Below are 24,199 nucleotides of genomic sequence, written 5' to 3'. Positions count from 1 at the left end.
CAGAGACCAGGGGACAGCAGTGAGTTGCTAGTATTGGCCCTTCATGGAGAAGGAGACTTTACATACGTGATGGATGGGCAAAAAGGATCTGGGGAACCACCAATAAGACGGGCAAAATTGTCGGTGTGGTGACATGCTAGAGCCAGCTGCCACATCTTGGATGTTGTGGCTCAAAAGTGGAAGGATCTGGAGCGGGAAGTCATCAGGTAGCTGAATTTAGCTAGAGCTCACCCACTGTCTTGAGCTAGGCACAAGGCTGCTTCTCTCCTTGTGGTGGTTTTCCTTTCGATATAGGTGTGAAAACCCAACCTTTGGTTTGGACTTTGAAGTTCAGAGCACAGACTTGTTAGATAAGTCTCCTGAAGCTCATTGTAAGGGTTGACTCAGGTCACTTCTGAATTTGGTCATGAGGAAACAGGCTTGTAAAAACCACAAGCAGATTGCTCCATTTGTTTTTGTCATTATAGTTCATTATTTTGGCTTAATACTTTGCAACCATTTTGATTTGTTAGTTGGCTTACTCAACTTTACTTAAGGGCTCTTGGATACCTTAAAAGTTGTCAGACTCAAGCATCTTCAGACAGAATGAAAGTACAAGGCCTCAACATATGGGAACTGGGCAAGACAAACGAAAATGTCTAAATACCTGTCTCTATAGTGTTCACTATGCTATATGTTGGGTTAACATTTTATACAGGGATCCTAACCTTTTACAAATAAAGTCCAAACATGGGGTTTGAGCCATACTTCAGAGTATACACACTGAAAACTAATTGTACTAGATTGGGTCTGGGAGGAAGTTTGATACATATTTCCCCATCCTCTTTTCTCACTGTAGGCATACTTTTCTCTCCCATTAAACAGGTTTTCTTCCTTAAATTTCATATTATATCTCAACTCCTAAGTTACAAGCTAATACAAATAAGTGTTACAAAATTTGTAAACTAATGATTTAGAAGAGTTCAACTGTTTTGCATTCAGAACACTACAGAAGGTTAAAGGAAAATATACCCATCTAGGACAGTATACCTATTTATTGTGATAAACTTTTGAACATAAATGTCTTATGTAAAATCAAAGTACAGAAATAGGCTTATGCAGCGTTAGAATGACTATCAAGTGTCTTTGCACAATTTAAGAGGAAACAAAGAGTATGGAATCCCAAAATCATGAAGGGTAATCATTGTGTGTAACGGAAGACAAAGGACATTCTTTATCATCTTGGAGAGGTAGGGCTCTTTGGATTTTTGCTTGGTGGTAGTGGAAAGTACAGACAGTAAAGCAGCATCTAAGGGTTTGTCTATACTACCCGCCAGATCAATCCAGCAGGGGTCGACTTATTGCGTCTAGTCTAGACATGATAAATCAACCACCAAGCGCTCTCCCATCGACTCCAGTACTCCACTGGAGCGAGAGGCGCAGGTGATGTTGACGGGCGAGCATCAGCAGTCAACATACCGCAGTGTCTTCACTGCGGTGAGCAGATCTAAGTACATCCACTTCAGCTACGTTATTTACATAGCTGAAGTTGCGTAATTTAGATTGATCCCCTTCCCCCTTCCCACCCTCGTGTAGACCAGGCCTTACCGATGCTATATCAAATGTACAATAGCAGCAAATATGGGGGCAATTAAATCCTAGTTTCTTTGTATGTTACACAAGCTGGAAAATACTCTAAATTCTGTTTTAAAGGTTGTTAAACCATCAATGTATAATTTGAATAATCATACTGCATTCATATATGCGAGCAAATGAAAAATAGTGACAAATTTTGCAACAAAAACAATTCAAAATGAATATTCCCCATTACTAAAGCTCTATTGCTTCCAGTGCTCCTAAAGGACTATGGCTGAAGTGAGCGACACTTGCAATGCATTATAAATGTGTAATTACCATTTAAATGGGGTAAGAAAAGCTAGTGGGTGAAATGGGAAAAAGGCATTCCCTTAAAGCCAACCAAGGACTGACATTTCAGGCATGATCATCTTAATTTAGAGAGTCAGGTTAACAAAGCCATTGTCATTCTGCCACTCATCTTTGCCTACTTAACAGTGAATCCCCTCTGCAATGTGTAAGAGGCAGCGTAAAATAATCTAGTGCCTCCATAATTTTCTGCAGCAATTTTTATCAGACTATTTACTAGACAGCTAAAAATGAAGACAGATGCAGAAGAAGGCTGTGCTGAGGACCTGTCTTAGGTCTCATTTAATTATTTTTATAATCATATTTAAAGATGAGAATTAGTAATTCAACGATGAGAATTAGCATTTGTACTTTATTTCGCGTACTGAACTATTTTCGATTAATTTATTTCAGAATAAGTTTAATATATTAGGAGTCATTTGATGTTGCTTGAGGATTTTTCTTTTTTTTTTTTTTTTAAAGGTATAACATCTCTCTCCTTTCAACCATTTCCTATTCAACCACACACATCTTCATAATCCAGTTTGGTGCCTCTATCAAACAATTATTCATTATGAGAAACTGCATTTGGGTTGATAACGTAAATAAGTGTAGTCTCAAAATGCGATGAAACTTACACCTTGCAAATAAATCAATTTCATAAAAAAGTTAACTTTTGAAGTTTCCAAATCTAATTGTTAAACTATTGTGTGGCAATTGCCCTGTAAACAAGTTGTGTGTGCAAATATGGGTATATCTAATGATTTTATTAGAAGTCAAGACTTACACTTGCACACTGGGGGGCTGGAACAGGCTCCCACTGAAGTCAGTGACAGAACTATTGACTTCAGTGGGAGCAGGGTGACACAGACATGCATGTGATTGAAGAATGTATCTGCAAGTGAACTTGGTAGATTTATAGCCAGAACGCAAATGATTATAGGGCTCAATCCTGCAAGCCACTGAGCATTCTGACAAGATCCAGCAATGCATTTAAGCAAATGCTCAACTTCAAGCACTGGAGAAGTCCCACTGACTTCAGTGCTGAGCGCTTTATTGGATATTACAGGAAGCTCAGTACCCCACAGGACTGAACCCATCAAGTCTATAGAAACAAAAGCACCATGGGGGGGAGCGGGAGAAAACAATCTTAAAACAAAATGCACTGATTGAAGTTTTATTTACCCCCATATAATTCAAACAAACATTTTTAAATGAAACAGAAGTTTGAAGGCCAAGGTCAGTGATGATGTACACTGTTACAGAATCAAAATTTGTGAATTATATACACACTTAAAAGTTACATAGTATCTGTAACAATTTTCCCTTCTCCTACTCTTAAGGTTCACTAAGGAGCCCATGTTATTGCAAGCTTCCTTGATCCATGAAAATCCCTTTAGTGCTCATCTAAAACACTCCTGCATATGCCAGTAGACTTGGTGCAGAATGATGAAGACATTCCCAGCTCCTGCCAATCAGTTTAACAAGAGACTGGAAATTAAAATGGTTTTGAGTGGCTGGTCAGAGCTCTAAATACAGAATCACTATATTTGATACTAGTGTAATTTACATGATAAAAAACACAGTATATCTTTTTATCATACATATTTGAATACACGGCATCAGTAGCCCCACGAACAGACCAAATTAAAAAGGGTTAAGATTGACAGCTCTGAATAATGAAGTCCTCCAGTAAGAGGCACAACACAGGCAACGGTAGTGCAAAGCTCCCTCATACTTCCCCATTCTCACTATTGTGCCACAAATCTATTTTGGAACAACTAACTGCAGGAATGAAAGTACTTCAGGCTCCAAAATCTCCACTTAATCCTTGTTTTCCTGCTGTGAATGCTAATAAGGATTCTAATTATCACCCACATGAAACTGGACTAAGGCCAGCCAGTCTACTCTACTTAGGCCACTGAACAGTCAAATGGTAGTGACTTTTCATCACTATTAACCTGGACTCAAGATCCTGAGGTGAAAGGGTCCATATTCATTACCAATATGATGGGAATATGCCTATTTAAATAGTGTGAACAGAGAAGAAAAAACTTTATTCAGACATTACAGTAAGATTAGCATACATACCATATTTCTTGCGTATCTCATCCTGTTTCATTTTTCTTTCATGTTTCCTGCAAAGATTAATAAATATCAGGAACATTTTTATATTTTAGGCTGTTTCAAGACATTTTATAAGCAAGGTATAACAATTGCATTTGGGTCCAAATGGACCAGGGTTTTTATTTTGTTTTTAAGAATCCTGCAATAATTATAACTTTCTAAAATCATTTCTAAAGCTTACAGCTCCCAGTTCTAAAACTCACTGTAACTCCCCATTAACAAATCAAGCCATCAATTAGGATCATATCGACAAGCAAGGAAACTGAAAATACACTGCCTTAATTACATCCAGGGAACTCTCTCATAAATGTCACTATGCTGCCCAGCAGGGAATATAGTTGTAAAATTCATATCAGACTGCATGTTGCAGAATGCTAATTTAATATCACAAATCTACAAGGAGAAGAAATTTTATATTAACATTATTATTTGGTTACACATTACAATGAGTAAATGAAAATATAGTTGTCTAAACTATACCATCAACTTTGCAAAAGGAGTAACTATGGCAACTTTTTTTATATTCTAGTGGAAGAATGCTTTTCTAATTTGTTTGAAATAAATGCTTTGATTACCTTTTTTTTAAACAAAAGAATACACTACTAGGGTAAAGTAATATTTCTGTTTACTGCACTTTCCTTTAACTAAACTGAAATTTAACATTTCAGAAGTAACCACAAAAAATGTCTTGCGACTCTGATGCTGGTACCATCGTGCTATTGCTAATCTTTCTCCTTCAGCAATATTCGTATGGAGGAGCAGGAAGATACTGGTTTGTTAACTGCTAATATACAAGGGGTTGATGAACCAGTGTGCTGAGAGAACTCTGATTCTTGTACTCAGTATCAAGACTGAACTGAGCACTGGAATCTACAATTACAGACATTGCCTTAAAGTCAACATACCACTTTTTAAAAACTTTGAAGTCAGACTTTTACATAGAGGAAAGTATAGCGAAGAGACAAGGCAGGCCGGCTGTGGCAAACAAATTAACAGAGAATCAGCAGATCAGATTCCTGGCTCTACCTATGACTTCCTATGTGACAAGTCAAACCTCTGTCAATTTCCCCATCTGTAAGACAGAACATATCAGCTCTCCTATCCTCTACCCCTCGTGTCCGAGCAATGTTTTGAGGCTAACTTTGTCAGTTTGTTAGGCATTAAGTGAAGACATCTCAATGTGCAGTCAAAAAAGCAAAAAAACATTAGAATGTAAAAAAAATGGAGACATAGTAAAAACATTATGGCATCATAGGTAGCACTGGTAGTCACTAGTTAACACTGCCTAACAGCTTCAATTATAAGGCCCTGTTTTCGGTTACCAATCTAACCATTCAAGCGGAGATTCTGTATGCTAGCTGTCTGTCTCTGGCTGATTTTTCTAAGGTGGAGTGTGGAAGACGACTGGGAGGAGTTTTGGTGGAAATGATTTTGCCATGTCTGAGAACAAATTTAGGGGAATATACATTATTTTGCCATTCTTAACAGATTCTTACAACTGTTTCACTAAAAAGGTCTAGCGCCTCCATACTTTGGAACAGACTAGAAATCTGGCAAAGGGGAGTTGTCCTAGCTCCAGGTGTGCGCTTTTTGCTATCCCTTTCACAATCCACCCAAGCAGTTCACACATGCTCAGAGGCTTGTTGCAGCTTGACAGCCAAATTCACCAAAGATTCCTTCTGCACTGAGCATACTCCACTGCCATAAAGTTCCTGTGTGTCAACCAGATTGCATGTGTACCATCCCCAAGAGCAACAGAGTATGCTCTCTCCCAGGACCAATGGGCTGAGCTAGACTTTTCCCTGCAATTGCTCCTCCTGGAAGCTTGGTATCGCTGAGGTGCCAAGCACTGGGACTGAAAGCAGGGAGATTGACTGATCTGACTGCTGGGGCCCAGACAGCATGGAAAAGAAGTAAGTCTAACTTGAATGCAGAAGCATGAAAAGTTTGGGGGAGGGAAAAAGAAGGACGACAAGGGAGATCAGAGGTATGAGGACTGAGGGTTTGTCTTCACTACTGGGGAGATCGTCGCTGCTGCAATCGAAGCAGAGCGCTCTCTAGTTGACTCTGGTACTCCAGCTCCCGAGAAGAGTAAGGTAAGGCAATCAGAGGGTGTCTCCTGTCGATGCAGCATAGTGAAGACACCACGGTAAATCCACGTAAGCTACGTCGACTCCAGCTACATTATTCACATAGCTGGAATAGCGCAACTTAGATCAACTTACCCCTGTAGTGAAGACAAGCTGGGGAGGACAGGGATAGAAGGAAAGAAGTTTCAGATGGGGGACAGGATTCTGTAACCCCTAGAATATACACTGCTCCAGAACCTGGAAGTGAAACCAGGAACCCTGAGTCTCCACATTCCTCTGTCAGCGAATATCTCTAAAACCACTGGCAAAAATGTTTTGTCACTCTCTAATGAGTAGTCCACATAGATGATGAACAGCAACTTTCTGCTACCAGCTACTACCTTAGTTCAAGTGGTAGAAGGTCATGTTGTGGTTCTGAAGAGCTGAACCCTGGTGATGACTATGTGGGGGATCAATATAATTCCATGTGGTGTAATTTTTTTTTCCAGTTTGTTTAAAAAAAAGAAGTAGTAAATTACATTAAAAGATACATTAATAAATGATTGCCTGGGCAACCTTAATTCCTCTTTATGTTACTCTTGCGAGAATTCTGCGCACTTGTGGTAGCGCAGAATTCATGTCCCCTGCAGATTTCTTTGCTTCCCCGCAGAAAAATGACTTTGACAGGGAAGCAAAGGGAAACTGCAAGAGCAGTCACACACCACTCCCTAGCTGTGCAGGTACATTCTTTCAGGCACCCAGAGCTGCCAGTGGAGAGGTAAATCACCATAGGGCTGGGGACACCCCATCCAGTGGCTCCTACCCTGAGCTAGGATCAGCTGCTAGTCCTGGCTGGGCTGGAGGCAGGAGAGGACAGGACTTCCCCTGCAAGGAGTAGCTGGGGCTGTGTCAGACCCACCGCCAGAAATCTCCCCCAGCTGCAGGAAGCTCAGCATCCTCCCCTGCTTCCTGCCCCCATTGCTCCTCAGTTGATGGGGAAGCAGTCACTGTATGGGAAGCTGCACCCCCATCTGCCCAGCCTCCATGCATCTGGACCTCTATTCCCAGACACCCCCATCAAGCCTCACCCCGTATACCCAGAACTCCCCCAGCACTCCATACCCAAACCCCACTGAACTTCAACCCCTGCACCCAGACCCCCCCCCAGAGCTCCCTACAATCAAACTCCCACCCTGATGAGCTCCACCCCCCTGAGTCCTCACATCCAGACCCCCACGCCATGGACCCCCAACTGCACCCAGACCTCCACCCCACCAAGCCCCACTCCCCCAGCACCCAGATGCCTCTGCTGAGATCCCCCCCACACCCAGACCCCTCTGCTGAGCCCCAACCACTTTCACCTGGAAGCCCCTGCAGAGTCCTATTGCTCCTGCACCTGGAACCGCCGCCCCCAACGAGCTTCTGTGCATCCAGATCTCCCTACACCTAGACCCCACAGTGAGATGCCTGCACACAGAATCCTCTCACCCCACACCTGGATCCCTCCACACTGAGTCACACTTGGATCATGCCCGGTTGAGCCTGCCTGCCCCACACCTGGTGCACCTGGCACAGGCCCCCAGGGTGTTTCTGGGGCAGGCCCAGCCCTTATGCTGTGTCAGGGTCAGGTGCAGCCTCACCACTGAGTCAGTGTCTTGGGGGAGGGGAGGCTGCAGGGTGATCTCCCACTTTGTACAGCCTGTGCTCCCCACTGCCACAGAGCCTCTGCATTTATTTATTGAGAAAACTTGAGGAATTTTAAAATATTGTGCACAGAATTTTTAGGTACAGAATACCCTTAGGAGTAATATTATGTGTATTCATTATGCTATAGGTTTTAATTACATAATCACATTTTTTCCCACAGGACCCCTGACTCATTCAGTGCAAAGGATAGCCAGTGCCTAGGGAATGAATCAGTGTTATATAGTGAATTACATTGTTGTCTGTTCAACCCCTACCTCATTTGTTGTGCATACTCAAAGGTGTGCAGCAAATGAAGCAAGGGACTGCAGGAAGAAGAAAGGCTGATCACATGGTTAAAACACTTGAATGCTACCCAGGAAATCTGGATTCTATCCATGTCTCTGCCAGAGTTCCTATGTGATGCTGGGCAAGTCACAAATTAAACTTTTCACCAGTGGTCACAAATTGTATGTTCTTCATTTTCTGAGTGATCACCTCTAGACACCTGGGACATAATACGCAGAAATGCTGAGCACTCAGCTTCAACTGAAATCCATTGGAGCTCTGCTCTGAACATAAAGCATTATGAAATGCTGAATACTCTGGAAAATATCATGCCCATGGCATCCCAAATTGGGCATCCAATTTACTGGACACTTGACTTTAATCTCTGTGCCTAAGATCCCATCTGTAAAATAGGGCTATCACCTTACCTCATAAGCGTGTTAGGAAGATTAATATTTGTGAAGCATTGCTATTAAAAACCCACAAATAAATTAATATTACTATATTCAGAGCAGGGTTTTAATGGTCTGCAGTAAATAAGACATGGAACTATACACTAAATGATGGAGAAAATGAAATACTGGATCGCTACCCATTCAAAGATCACTATCCATTCAGCAGAAGCAGGTGTAGGCATACAGCTAAATGTACTTTTTAACTCTAATTTAAGCATGTATTTAGGAATCTTGACTCATAACCAATGGTTAATGTGACTGTTCATAACCAGTGTTTAAAGTTGTCTAGCTTTTAAAGTTAAGCTCACTAAAAAAGAGCTTAATTTTAAACTTAACTTTTTGAATCATCTGTTTTTAACCTGCTTAATGGTCTTTTAGCTCATTCCTTTCTGAGTTCAGTACTTGCTTTTATGATACATCAATGACTTACAGAATGCATTTATGTATTCTGTACCATTATGACAAAACAGTTGCCTGTTTTTAAACCAACATTTGAGCTGTAAATAACTAGATATGCCTCCAGAATGATAGTAACACTGCTGGCCATCTGCTTTATTTAACAACTACTATTCCCCTCACAAACATTAAGCCTGCAGTAAATACGCAATCTAAACATCTCCAAGTAGGAGAAACATTTATATTCCTCACTATTTTAGTGGTTTGTACAGCTTGCTAGCCACTGCTACACAGACTAACAGTTACTGTGGGTCATGGTATACGTTGGGGTTGTGTTCCTGAAAAGGGCGATGGATACTGAAACAATGAATATTGGGGAATTTTTTCCCATAAGAAATAATGGTCCGCCCCACCCACCTCTGTCCCGCCTCTTCCTGCCCAGTTCCGCCCCCTCCTCCCTGTGCCTCCTGAATGCTGGGTGAAGCACCCAAAGAAAAGCCATGCAAAAGGAGAAGCAATGGATATGCATATCGGGACCGAGGGGAACTGGAACACATTCCCTACTGATGAGCAACAGATATGCGAAATGAAGGATAATGGGGAGATGTATACCAGGGACCCCCTGTATGATGAAGTCAATACACAATATTAACATGTAGGGTTGCCAACCCTCCTGGCTTGGCCGGGAGCCTCCCAGAATCAGGCTTAATCTCTCAGAGGCTACTGAAGCCAATTTGGGAAATTTTAGGCCACTAAAAGTCTGGTGGTGCAGTGGGGTCTAAGGAAGGTTCCATACCTGACCTGGCTCTGCGCCACTCCCGGAAGCAGTGACATAGGAGGCGGCTCAGCCAGGGGGTCTGTGTGTGCTGCCCCCACCCCAAGTGCTGACTCCTCAGCTCCCATTGGCCGCAGTTCCCTGTTCCCGGACAACAGGAGCTGCAGGGGCGGTGCTGGCAGGCAGGGGCGGCATGCAGAGCTGTCTGGCTGCCCATGAGCCTAGAGTCATTCCCAGACATGCTGCCACTTCCGGGAGCCAGCCGAGGGAAGTGCCACCCGGCTGCAGCCTGCACCCCCTCCGGCACCTCAACCTGCTGACCCAGCCTCCTTCCGCACTGAAACTCCCCACCCCCCCAGAGCCTGCATCCCAAACCCTCTGCCTCAGGTCAGAACCCCCTCCCGCACCCAAACTCTCTCCCAGATCCCGCACCCCGAGCCCTCTCCCACATCCCAACCCCCTGACCCAGGATCAACCCAGAGCCCCTCGCATACTCCGAATCGCTTGGCCCCATCCCGCAGCTCAGAGCCCATGCCCCATCCCGCACCCCAACCCTGTGCTCCAGCCCAGTTAAGGTGAGTGAGAGTGGGGGAGAGTGAGCGATGGAGGGAGGGGGCCCTCGGAGAGGGGGCAGGGCAGGGGTGTGGCCTTGGGCAAGGGGGGCTGGAGGCACGGCAAGGGTGTTTGGGTTTATGCGATTAGACAGTTGGCAACCCTATTAACATGGTATCTTATAGTGGATTTCTGTAAATTGCATGTAGAAAAATCTGAAATTTGTCAATACACCAAAAGTCACCATATTAAAAACTAGGTACTACTGCTTAGCACTACACTATTTACATCTTCAAAGCCCTATACTAGTTTTATAACCTCCCATGAGGATAGCAAGCACGTAATATCCCCACATTACATATGGGAAAAGAGACAAGACCACACAAAGCTCAAGACAGAACTCGGGCAGACACCATATAAATAGTAAAGATAAATGGATGTTATAATTAAGAACTCTGAAGTCCTGTCTGCCTTTCTCCTGCTCTAACCACAAACTATTTATGCCTGCATTATTCTTCAATTTGTCAGAACTCTTCAGGATTCAGTGATAAAGTTTCTTGCCTGTGATAATAAGAGGTAACTAGAACCATTAGCCCTGCCACTTTATTCTAACAGACACCAACCTTTTCAAACAACCACTTCCTGAATATATCATTGAAAGACCTTTATGAATGGGTGGTGGACTTTGTTTAATAGGCCTTTTTTATCTTGCTAACTTTTGTGACTTATGATTGAATTATTATGAATACTTAAGTCAATCAAGTCTAAGCTGCCTGCAAGTGCAGTGTACGATACCCCAAGAAATTTCACGTGTACTATACATCTTAGTCAAGCTATTCTGGGCACTGAGAATGTTGGGACCACACAATAGCTGGTACTGAATACAAGAGCATTTTTTCTTTAAACACTAAGCTTCAGAAATAACATTTCTTCCACACAATAAGTTATATTAGAACCAGAAAAGCTCTTTAGAAACTCTACAGGAAAAGTTTAAGACTGGTGGATGTAACTCCAAAGATATTTTTGAAAATATTTTTTGGATATTTGAAAAGGCTTCGAACACTAATCTCCTCTTTTGCAAAGCCATCTCCATACCCTCCCAAGCAGCAGCAGCAACCACCACCACGAAAAGGTGGTAAAACTAAGGTAGACTACATCGAACTAATTAAGATGACAACCACTTTAAGGGATGCTGCATTTCCAACTGCCTCTGCCGATCTAAACAGCCATTTATGAAAAAATTGTATCTCAGGGAACAGCTAAAGCCAATAAAGGGAAAGAACAACAGTGCTGCACCTAAATTTTACCCTGGGGTAATTCTGCCTCCCCAAAATTAAAAATTTTGCGCACAATATTTTAAAATTCTGCACATTTTATTTGTCAAAATGACAATAGAATCACTCCAGTTTCAATTATTTTGGTAATTTCTTTCAAAATACCTGTCAGCAAAGTATGTCAACAATAAAGACAACAAAACAAGATTCTCCAGGAGCAGAGAGTTAAAGAAACCCCTATGACAACCTAGTTCTAGTTGGGAGGTTCTGGAGGGGGCTGCGTGGGCCCCCCCTTTGCCCAGCCATTTTAAGTATCTTAACTAATTTTTTTCAGGGGTCAGATCTAAAATGATGTGCTTCTGGTAAAATTACAGAATTTGTATACCAGTTAAAGGAATCATTACAGAGTCAAATTTGGAAGCTTATGTACTGTATTAAAAGATAGCAAGGTTGACGTTATCCCTGTCGGTTTTAAGTTTTCGAATAATTACTATAATAGTGTCAGATCTGCATCTCCCTCTTCCACTAATAATTTACCCAGTTATATTCCTCAGAGATGCCGTTAATAAAAGCTAGTCCATTGCTTGTTATCCCTATGGTAAAACACAGAGCGTACTAGTAAGTAGATGTCTTTCACATCCTCAAACTTTCTCCACTTGATATAAAATCATGTTAATGAACTAAATATTCCTCCCACCCTCTGGCAATGCACATTACAACCAGCCAAAAAAACCAAACACAAAAAAACAACTAAGCAGTTGCATCCAGAGTTAATGACAATGCTTTTCCATGGTTCTATGCTGAGGAGACACATCTGTGATGGCAGCATAATGTATTATCTCTGATCCTGCCAAGATGAGGTTTCTTGAAAAGCATCACAATAATACCCCCCACCCTCCTTTTTAGAGTATGTAATACCACACCCATACCATATTAAACCTATATTTATGGACATGATTAAATATGGAAGACCACACAGCATATAAACCTAAAGGTATTCTGGGTAGGCAAGTCCTGAAGTAGTTCCAGGATGCCAGAACTAAAATTAAGCCCATCAGCTATGTTTTCATTTGTGGATATAAGACTGCATACTCTTCCTCTGCTGTTCTCAAACTGGAATGCACTCATTCCTTCTAGAACTGCGCAGAATAAGCAAGTGGAAATATACTGCAACATACACATACTTCATAGAGGAGAACCCTAGATTCCTAAATATCTTATTGCAGGGTTGCCCAGCAGAATTACATTTTAGGTAAATTTTCAGAGATCAGGCATACAAGGAACATAGTTTGCCCCATCAAGCTGAAGTTAGTGTATAATTTCCTGTAAGCAAGGGACAAGGAGTCTACTTATTTGAGAACACTGAAAATCTTCCCAAAATGATCCTCCCACTGCAACATGTAGTGGTGAATAACTTAATTTTAGAAGAAGATGTTGTCAAAATAAAATGAAGCACAAGTAAGGCAGATTTAACCAAAGCTGCACAGGGAAAGATCAGTAGAAACATCACAGTATGATCAGATTTTAAGAAATAAGCCTTTATACCTTTTCCCCCCTGAATTATGGAAGTTAGTCTAAAAAGTACTGTATAATCAGCTCAGTTTGTTAACAGTGTACACCTCGGCAATCACAGAAGCATCCCATTCTAGTCTGGGACATTTACAGAAACAATACTAGAAGTACATTTTTAAAATGCCTTTTTGCAAAGGTAGCGGGCAGCTTATATAAATCCTCCTGTTTGGATTTGTCCAATAATTAATTTTCACTCTACATCTTTTCCCTCAGCCACTGCTCTCCTCTCCCCTCCCTTCCAACTGCTGGCGGTCATCTTGCTATCAACTTACTTACTTACTACCAGATCAGGCACACTGCTCTCTCAAGAACCGGAGCAAAAACTATCTGTGTGGGATTCTAGGGGATATTGCACCAAGTAATAGATCTTACAAACACTATAGCAGCCTAGCATCTCAAGTGCATAAAAACTAGGGGTCTTATCTGACCTATTACAATAAAAAAAAACCTCAGTGCTTCTCTCTCAGCCTGGTTTCTATCAACCAATAGCTCTAGAAGTGCGTATTGCCATAGTATCTAAGCACTGCATGCGGATTATAAAGGCGCAGTGGGAAAAAAGTCCAGAAGGGTAGTCAATGCTCAATCCAACAATGGAATGCTAATTTTGAACACAACAGATTTTCAAATTCTGTAGGGAATGTTATAGTGAGAATCTGCATCTTGAGTGACCAGAGGATAGTACGGGTACTTTCTGACCTCTTCTGGGAAGGGCATTTGAGAGCCTTGGGTCTCCTCTTGTAGATTTTGAGGAAGCAGGGAGCTAAAGTCTTCATCTGGGCTAAACAGTTTGCTGGCTAACTGCAGTTGCTGTAGTGCAGCAGTTCTCAAACTGTGGGTCAGCACCCCAAAGTGGGTTGTGACCCATTTTAATGGGGTCACCAGAACTGGCTCAGACTTGCTGGGGCCCGGGGCCAGTTCTCCAGAGGCTAGAATGCATCCCAAATCTTTGGCCAACCACCAAGGTCCCAATTTTCAAACACCAACCTCCACCTTCTGAGGCCCACAGGAAGTCAGCCCTGCTCCTGACGACCTTAGGAAATTCAGAGTAGATTTTCCACAGGATGGGGGAAGATCAAGAACCCAGAAGGGAAGAACCAACAACAAAACTGCTGGTCTTAAGAAGCTCTTTGATCTCTCACACCTTAGTAGGTTCACTGGGTACCACCACTGAACCTCCACAAGCCTTAGTAGGCTTGTTAATTCCCAAAACACGTCTGCTACATGCAGGTGGGTAGGGAGAGAAGGAGTCCATTAATGCTTTTTTTGTAGGAGTGGGTGGGAGGAGAGAGACCCCCAGGGAACCCTGATGAATATATTAAGGCTTACAAATGGGTCCTAAGAAACTTTCTGAGGCTGCCAGGAGGCTGAAAATCCTACCAAGGACTTGACTACAAGGGAGAATTTACCTCATAATTATACCACTACAGCTATGCAAGTATAACTCTCCATAGAGACATTCTTATTCCAGAACAAGAACATCCACACAGGGAGCTGTACTGGTATAGCTATAGTGGTATAAATACATCAGTATAATTTTGCCACTCAGTTTTCCCATGTAGAAAGAGCCCTAAAGCTCATGGAGGGGGGGCACCAGGGAGTAGATCACAGGGAGCCAGGAGGAAGTCTTCACCTCCCAGGAACCCCCTACACAGTGGGCCGAGAGCACTAGGACACAGGCCAGTTTTTCCCCAGGTCTGCTGAACCCCAAGCCTCCTGACAGTATTTTCCATCTACCCTTCTTCCTATGCCTCTACCATCAGCTATTAGAAGCTGAAAGAAAGCTTCTAGGTTCTATAGGTTCTATACACCTTCTAGGTTCTATAGAAGAAGATGCTAAGGGCCTACAGAGGTATAGAGAAGAGGGACTCCCTTTTTCAGGACCTTAAATGATCTGCAGCATCAGTCTCCTCAACAGGAGAGTGGACAGGTACCGCAATTAACAGGGAACTTTGTTGCCAGTTGATCAAGTGCATACTGATTCCTTTCCCTGCACCCACCCCCAGACTTCCTAAGGTCTGCTAGATAAAGATGCCCTTACTGCGAGCCTCCTACAGTTTGCAAGAATAATTCCTCTCCAACCAAACCTAGGAGCATTAAAAAATACTGAAGTAAATCCTTCCCCCCGCCCAAGACTGTGCAGTTAAGTCTGCAGGCACACAGTGATTTAACTGCATATCAACTTCTTTTTTTTAAAAAAAGAAGTGTTATTTAAAAAAAGTTAGAAACCCAGTGAATTCAAGGTTAAGGTTGCATTGTTTAAACAAGGCACATAAACTGCCTGAATCATGCCATAAGACAATCAAAAACTTTCTATTTTATTCATCCTTAGTAGTTTCATTTACATGGAGATACCCTAAATCTTAACTGGATAATGACAGAGTCTCACAGTGACGTCAATGTACAGGATTCAGCAAATACTATAGGTGAACATATGTAAGTTCAGACCAATGTGAGAACTGCAAAAATGCTTACATGTGGGACAGACAAAAGGGCATATTGTTAGTTATATATAGTCTCTACACTACATGTTATGATTTTATTGTATGAGTCACTCTTGATTTCCAATATTTCGGTTTACTATCATTTGATCTGTTCTTTGTTAAATAAACATATTTGCTTTCTATATAAACAAATCTAAGCACTGTGTGTTAAGCAAAGCTGTGTTCTAAGATGTAACTAGCAAGCTATAATCTGTAATAAGAAGAGGATCTGCTAATTGTGGGAGTGTCATGTGGTTAAGGGGCTTGACACTCAGGGGGATGGACAAAGAACTCAGGGGTTGGACTGTGCCTACTGCTAGCCAGCATGAGGGATCTGTGTAGGCTGCATGTGGACAGGGTGTGTGTTAGGGACCCAGGCAGGCACAGACAAGGCTTCTTCATGCTAAGAGCAGATGGTAGCGAGGTGCTCCACAGCCCTGGGAAGTGTCACAGAATCTCAATAATTGTGGCATTCTGTGACAGCATACTCCATAGACAGCACAACTTCTCCATGGACTGGAAAAGAGCGTCACAAATCTTATTAACTGTTAGACATGCACATCACCCAACACAGGTTGGTATAGTACTTCAGTTTTCTTTAGGCTAATTATGAAACTAAAACGATTGATTGCATGAGTTAAGTGATCAGTTATAAATTGAATGTCATGAATCAATCCTGACAAATACACCTTTTCTACAATAAATTTTTGTAGAACTTTCGAAACCGATCAAGCCAACTTTGACACCTGTCATAAATATAAACAATGCTCATTTTGGATTAAGTCCACAAGGAAATTTGATTTAAAAAAAAAAAAAAAGGTTGTAAAGCTCTTTAAGCACAGCCTGACTGTCATTTTCCGGTGACATCACTGCATATTTTCCCAGCCCAATATGAAAGGTACAGAAGTTGGGATCTGTTTTGCTAAAGCACTTACACTGAAAGGGTGCACATTCCCTATCAATGAATGGGAGAGGGAAGCATTGGCTTTAGCAGTGCTACTGTATCCCAGCCCTTTCCACCCTTAGCCATGAGTTAAAAATGAAGGATTAACTGAAAAATAAATGGCTATTTACTTACTGAAAACACCTCTAAAATAGGGGCTAGAATTGCCCTGGTCAGTTACATGAACACTCCCCAGACATCAGTGGCTACCTGTGTAAAATGCTCAAATATGACTATAGGTGAATGTTTTTTCCTAGCTGACCACTCATTCTTTTTTGCATGGATGAGTCAAGGAAACTATTCCTGAGATGATAAGTTAGCATCTTAGCTAACATTTTATTAAATACAAGTTTGCACCCAATGTAGACCGTGGCCAGCCAATGCATTTTAAAGGTGTTTGCAACAAGTGTATACACATTTTAAGTCATGCTTAAAAATACACCAACCAACACATTTTCAAACCATCTGTGTGACCCTGTCTTGACTAGGAAGTGTCTTACCTCTGCCCCTTCCTGTCCCTATTCCCCTCAGTGGAGTGTGATCTTCAAAGCCTTACAAAAAAAACAAGTCATCCCTCTCAAGCCCCAAAAGGAGGACATGAATGCAAAAAGATAATCTTGCTGTGTAAGGCTGCACAGTTAAAATAAAGCCAGAAATTCAGCTTAGGTTGCTACAGCAATGTTAAGTTGGCCATATATTTTATAGTAATGTTTAACATCCACTAAATTAAACTATACATTTAACCAGAAAAACAAAATCCACATGCGTTAACATATGCAGGAACAGGAGTACTTGTGGCACCTTAGAGACTAACACATTTATTTGAGCATAAGCTTTCATGGGCTACATCCCACTTCTTCGGATGTATAGAATGGAACATATATTGAGGAGATACACACACCATGAACAGGTGGGAATTGTCTTACTTAATTGGCTTCTCAGAGTTGGTAAGAGAAAAAAAACTTTTGAAGTGATAATCAAGATAGCCCAGTACAGACAGGTTGATAAGAAGTGTGAGTTTTTTTTCCCCTTACTTAATTGGTAAGACAACTCCCACCTGTTCATGCATCCGAAGAAGTGGGCTGTAGCCCACGAAAGCTTATGCTCTAATAAATTTGTTAGTCTTTAAGGTGCCACAAGTACTCCTGTTCTTTTTGCGGATACAGACTAACACAGCTGCTACTCTGAAACCTGTCAATATGCGGGAATGTTAAATTCCATTTCTTGATCTTGATTTTAACTGTGCAAAACTGCTGGTAAGCAATTTCCAGATCACAAGTGTTGGTTAAGTACGAGCTTTCCTGTGGTTTTGTTTGAACTCTGTCTTTTCCCAAGTAGTACAACCTTGAATCCCGGAAGTAAAGAGCACACCAGTTTAACCAATGGAAAGGAACGTACGCTGGCTCTATCCAGTATTTGAAGTTGCACTGTCTTAGTCAGAATCATAAATATAGTTACAATGTCTGTGCTAATACTTTCCTGTTAATATTCTCTCCATTGACCCTGCCTGCTTAGATGGCTCTGGGTTTTGGACTTTTTTGGTTTTGGTTTAATACAGGGGTTGGCAACCTTTCAGAAGTGGTGTGCCAAGTCTTCATTTATTCACTCTAATTTAAGGTTTCGCGTGCCAGTAATACATTTTAACGTTTTTAGAAGGTCTCTTTCTAGAAGTCTAACTAAACTATTGTTGTATGTAAAGTAAATAAGGTTTTTAAAATGTTTAAAAAGCTTAATTTAAAATTAAAATGCAGAGCCCCCCGGACCGGTGGCCAGGACTTGGGCAGTGTGAGTGCCACTGAAAATCAGCTCACGTGCCGCCTTTGGCATGCATGCCATAGGTTGCCTACCCCTGGTTTAATATATACTTTATTCCCTAGGAACTAAGGTTACTATTTGCGTAATAAAAATTCTACCAAGAAGTGTATGGTTATTAAACGCAATATTTCCAAAACTCACCGCTGAAGAGATTGCATTCGTCTCTCCTCTCGATCTCTGGCAAGCCTTTCTTCCTCTTCATCTGGTATACTAGAAAGATTGGGTGGCAGGGGGAGGGGGAGAGAAATAGAGAGTTTTTCTGTGCTTGAAAAAAAGCCTGTTGGTCATTTTTCAGAAAATGCTTTAATCGGCCCTGATTTACAGTCTTTACAGTTGTACTTGACTCTGTTACGTGGTTTAATTCACAACCGACAAATTGGTAGCATTTTCCCTTTACACTAGAAGTATTTTTGGTTTTGCAGTACTTGCACACTTTACCAACTAAATCTGTGTATACCATATACGAACTACAAAACATTTGAAGCCAATGCCAGTCAAAGGATATTTTATTTTTCTTTTAGTTATTCACCACTGACTTAATTTATCCCAACTCCTTTGAACATAAAAAAATAATAAATGTATGCTTTTGTCACATTTCTCCACATATTAATTATCTCCCAAAACTGAATGCATGATCTGGAGAGGTGTTAATCAGAAATATTGATAAGTCTCAACATGTGTTGGTTGAGCTCTTTGAGCTGTGGTCCAAGTGTAGTACCATATATGTGCACTTACATCAGCACTTAAGTGGCGCAACAGTGACATCCAGTGGCTAGAACAAGATAATCACAGCAAGTCACAACATATATGTGCCATACATACGTATGATACATACCTATGTTGCATCTATGATGTGCCATACATAGATCAGAAGGGGCAGTCTGAATTCAGCAGTTCATTAAAGGACACAATCAACTGTCAAGTCACATTTCCATATAGTTGTTTTAAAAACTTACTATTGTTACACGTATCATCCAAGAATACTAAAAGTGGAAATGTTTTAAAAGGTGTATGTTTTGGGTATATCTTACACAGCCAAAATAACCCCCCACAGCAGCAAGTCTCAGAGCATGGGTCAACTGACTTGGGCTCACAGGTCTTGCGCTACAGCTTGGGCTCTAAGCCTGAACGTCTGCACAGCTATTCTTAGCAATGTAGCGCAAGCCCAAGTCAGTTGACCAAGGCTCCGAGACTTGCTGCCTCAGCTTTTTTTTTTTTTTTTTATTTGCGCACCATGTAGGTGGATCCTTTTCCATGCAGTCAATTTTCATTTCCCCTATTTATGTGGGCCTCTCTCATAGAAAGAGGGGAGAGAAAAAAACAAAACAAGTATTTGTTTTTAATTGCAGAAGATTAAATTGGAGATAATCAATAAATTGACCTTTTGTGAACCTGACCATATTTCAGCATCTGTTTAAATATCCTCGGTCTTTGGAGTAACTTCAGAATGAACCTACTGTGGCTGAAATATGTGATACAACAGAAGCCTCTAAATCTTGCACAGCCTTTTGTAAAACTGGTTTATCAGAGAGGCTAGGAGGCACTACATAATAGTCCCAACTCATGTTTCTGTTCCAAAATATACAGACTCCCAAACAGCTATGACATCCCTCTCTAGAACTTGGAATGTACAGTATTTATTATGGGACAGCATTGGAATTTAAAAGTATTTTCCTGCTTCAAACCACTCTCAAGGGAAGTTCTCAATTAAGCTTATCATAGAAGTCAACTAAACTAGAAGTAACCATTATACTTTAGTATTTCAGCGGACTGACAAGTTCAGGAAGAAACAATATATTGGCATATGCCATTAATTTCATGAACCTTTAGCTCTGAAGAACATGGAAGCAGCAAAACGTCTGGTGCAAGATGCTAACAATGCTAGCCAACTGAAAAGATACTAGGAGAAGGCTTGGGAGTCTTGGAACCTGTGGCATGAATAGAGACAGAAGAGCCATTGGCACTAACGGTGCAGGGATTAATGTTCCTGAGTGCTCATTGGCTGAAGGTGATGGTGGTTGCTTCTCTCTCTTCTGGGGCAGTCAAGCTCCATAATACGAGATGTCTATGCTGCAGCCAAAAGTAAGGTTCCCAGGCTGGGTAGACAGACTTGTGCTCTCAGGGCTTGCATTACCACGCTAATGATAGCTGTGTGACAATGCTACACTGGTGGAGGCTTGGGCTAGCTTAGACCTAGCAGGTAGGGTGAACTTGAACTCAGATAAAAAGCAACAGAGGGTCCTGTGGCACCTTTGAGACTAACAGAAGTATTGGGAGCATAAGCTTTCTTCAGACTTGCATCTGAAGAAGTGAGGTTCGTACCCACGAAAGCTTATGCTCCCAATACTTCTGTTAGTCTCAAAAGTGCCACAGGACCCTCTATTGCTTTTTACAGATTCAGACTAACACGGCTACCCCTCTGATACTTGAACTCAGATGACTATTCTAAGCCTCCACTGATTCCACAACAGCCACAGTTATTTTTAGCCTGCTAGTGTGAGTCTGTCTATATGGGCTGGGAGGTTTGCTCTCAACTGTAGTGTAGACACCCATGGAAACCTCCTCAACATGCTTTTCTTGCCCTTGTTTTGGATCACAGCTGAGAGTGGTACTGACGACGCCTCAAAACAAAGTGCCACTTGAAATTGGTCCCATACTGATATCTTCATGTTCTAATGCAGGCTTCTTTGGTGCCAAGGGAAGCACTATAGAGGGGATTTCTGATCAGGACCAAGACTCTTCAGGACTGAAGAGATTCCATGTACCTGAGTAACAGTAGCTGTCTGTTTAGGAAGAGATGCATTCTTTGGCAGGGAAGCCCCCAGAATCAAGAAAGTCTCACACTGACAGGAACTTTATGAGAAACAGGACACAAATACTAAAAATGATTTTAGAACAAATGAAGTTCTGGCACTGCTAGACTCACAACTTGGAACCAATATTGTGTCTTCAGTTGGGCGGTCCCAGGGGCAGGGATAGTCCTTCCCTCAGTAGATGGTTGGACCACCTTTTCATGCTGTGGCTCTAGGGGAGTTGGTTGGGATGCAGTAGCTGGAGTGTTTGGGGAGTCAGAAGCTGGAGCTGGAGCATGTGGTGTTTCTGCCTTCGGAGCAGAGATAGGGTGGCGGCAACAGATTGGCAGAGTTGGACTCTTCCAGTTCGAGATGTCCTTTGCAGGTGACTTGCTGAGACTTACATTTCTTCTGTGTCTCAAAAGGCAGATTGCAGAAGGAAAAATCGAAAGGCGATCCGCTTGCTATGGATTCTCGAGATGTCTGCTGAGGCCGCCAATGTACTGGAATCCTCGGACCAGATAGCAGAAGGGGCAGAGGCGTGTGTCTGTAGGGAGGGGATACTGGAGATAGATGCAATCGTTCTCCTTTTCTTCTCCCTCTGTTAGATGGGCTTCAGCCATATAGGCGGATTCACTAGATGGTTCTCGTGGTTCTGGGAGAGTAGTATGATGTTATAACCTATCTGGCAGAGATTTCTTTTTCACAGGAGCCATCCTTAATGTGTTTGGCACTGAAATCAAGAGGTCTAACTCCACTCCTTAGGTGGAGGGGATGGATGAGACAGGCCAAGAAAGCTTACTCTGAGAAAGGCTCAGAGCCTCCGTTGCCTATCAGCATGGGCCTGATGTGTTGAAGACTTGCACAATGCAGCAGTTTGGGAAGATCCGTTTCCATCCAAAAGAACAAACAGGCACGTGTAGCCTTCTCTGGGAACACAGATGGGAATGACACAACTTAAACCTATATTTTTTATATCTTCCTTCTTGGTAGCTACAGATCAGTTCTATTTCATTGGCATAGGAACCAAAACTGAGAAAAGAACAGTGCAATGGCACAAATTGAGTAATATCTAAAAAAATTCTAAAGCAACTAACAATAAACAACAAACAAGAGGATAGGATATTTGGTGTACAGAACCTTGGAAATTCTTCCAGATATGGAGAGAAAGTCCCAATCCCTATAGCAATTGAGGAAATAAAGGACTAGAGCTGGTTTAGACTGCACTGCCTTTATAAGCTCACTCCAAATGTGCAGTGCCACAAGAGGACACCTGTGCTGCCCCAATGAACACACTTTTCCAGAAGGTGTCTCAGTTAGGATTATGCACTGCCATTTAAAAAAAACACTATTGCTGTCATCCCATATGCAAATCAAATAAGTTACTGCTTGATTATTGGATCCCTTTGAAGTATGATAAACAATTAAAGAATTAAACCTGTGGCAACAAGTGAACTTCAGAAACCCTCCAAGATCTTAGGAATGTTTAATTTTGTAAAACTTGGAACTTTTTTTAAACTAATTTAGGCATCCTCAAAGCCTTTGAGCAAAAAGGTATCTCTCTCTACTATGATCATGACATTTGTGTAAATTAAAGGAAAATAGCATCTCTGACAACTGATTCCTGAGAGAGTCTCCTGACTGCTAGCTGAAATACCCTGAAGCAGGCTCAGGTGCCTGGACACTAAACTATATTGAAATGTTGCTTGGTTAATACAGGATAGATGCTAGTTTTATTCCTCTTTCTGGCCCATTTTTGTTCAGGCATGAACTAGCGGTAGAAGAAACTCTTTGCTCTATTAGCTGTAAACTCAAATATTTAATTTGCCACTCATGAACTTTTCATGTGCACCTTTAAAAGGAAATGATTATTTGTAGAAACGGAAACAGAACAATTAATTTAGTTTCAAATGGAAATATTTAGTGCTACCAGTGTTAGTAATACTAGCAACTCGGTCATACTGCTTGTAGCTAAAATACTCTATCCTGTATTGTAAGTAGAGCTGCACTTATTCATAATGCTATCAGAGTTGAAACATTTATTTTATGGTACATGGTATTCACTAATGAACTTCACGCATTTCTATTTTAAATGTAATTATAAGATTATATTTTGGATTTAAATAATAAAATGTTTCATGATCTGCAAAACCTTTAATTTTTAATCAAAGACTGAACTGCATAAAAATATACATAACTTACACGAGCTTAAATTTCAAGACACTAACTGAATTTGATGAGCTTGTGGGCATATACCCCTCTAGTGGAATTATACGGTATGAGCATTTCACCATTCAGGATCAGTACAAATAAACTAAGTGGCTTCATTCATTCATTCAAAGCCAAGTGACCAAGGATGCCTATATGGCACATGAAAGGCCATTCAGACTCATTGCTTTTGAGCTCTTAATCCAGGACCTTCTCCAGCTTAGTTAGGCAGCTTGTCTCACACCAGGCCCTGCTACCACCACCATTAATCTTGGGGGCTTGATTTAGCTAAATAAAAAGGGTCCAAAAACCACACCACGCAACAGGGTAGACTGATTTAATCATGATCTAAATCACCAAGTGGAAACATCGATTTAAATTACTATTTTAATCAGCTTTTCCAGGTATACTCTAGTTATTTTCTAAAGAAAGATGCATTCTCATTGGTTGATATAACCATTAAAACATGTTGATTTACAACTCAATAGGGCTTTTACACTAGATTTGGTACATCTTTTTACTACCTAGGAGGGTACACTATAACCGCATACTTTTATTTAAGCAATTATATGGTTTAATATTTCCAGATTCTTATTAGCTGTACATTTTAGTATGTTAGAAAATGATGAGTGATATATTGCTTATTTACTAGATAACTTTTTGCTCATGATTTGTGTCAAACTGCATTAGAATAGTAACTGAATTTTAATTAAACACAAAACAGCATTTAAATTTTATTAAAACAAAAACAGCCTTAACTGTTTTGGATATACAAACGTCTCTTATCAAAACATGTTTCAAATTTACAACTAAATTATAGTATGTTTAGGCCTTAAGATAAATCTGAATTTAAGACAGGCTCATTTTA

The 24,199-nt window shown here is 41.3% G+C and overlaps 1 protein-coding gene across 1 annotated transcript in view; it reads right to left on the bottom strand.

Moving 5' to 3' along the window:
* The window catches only part of LOC101940139 (pituitary tumor-transforming gene 1 protein-interacting protein-like), a 50,633-nt gene that overhangs the window by 5,982 nt on the left and 20,452 nt on the right, over positions 1 to 24,199 (bottom strand). The window contains exons 5-6 of the mRNA XM_005282414.4: positions 18,473 to 18,541; positions 3,994 to 4,040 (exon numbers count right to left, since the gene is read on the bottom strand). Of these exons, the coding sequence (XP_005282471.2) occupies positions 3,994 to 4,040; positions 18,473 to 18,541 (116 nt within the window). The remainder of the gene's footprint in view (positions 1 to 3,993; positions 4,041 to 18,472; positions 18,542 to 24,199) is intronic.

This window comes from Chrysemys picta, chromosome 2 (assembly GCF_011386835.1).
Source record: "Chrysemys picta bellii isolate R12L10 chromosome 2, ASM1138683v2, whole genome shotgun sequence".
In the NCBI taxonomy this organism is placed as follows: Eukaryota; Metazoa; Chordata; order Testudines; family Emydidae; genus Chrysemys; species Chrysemys picta.
This window is presented reverse-complemented; position numbering and strand designations above follow the sequence as displayed.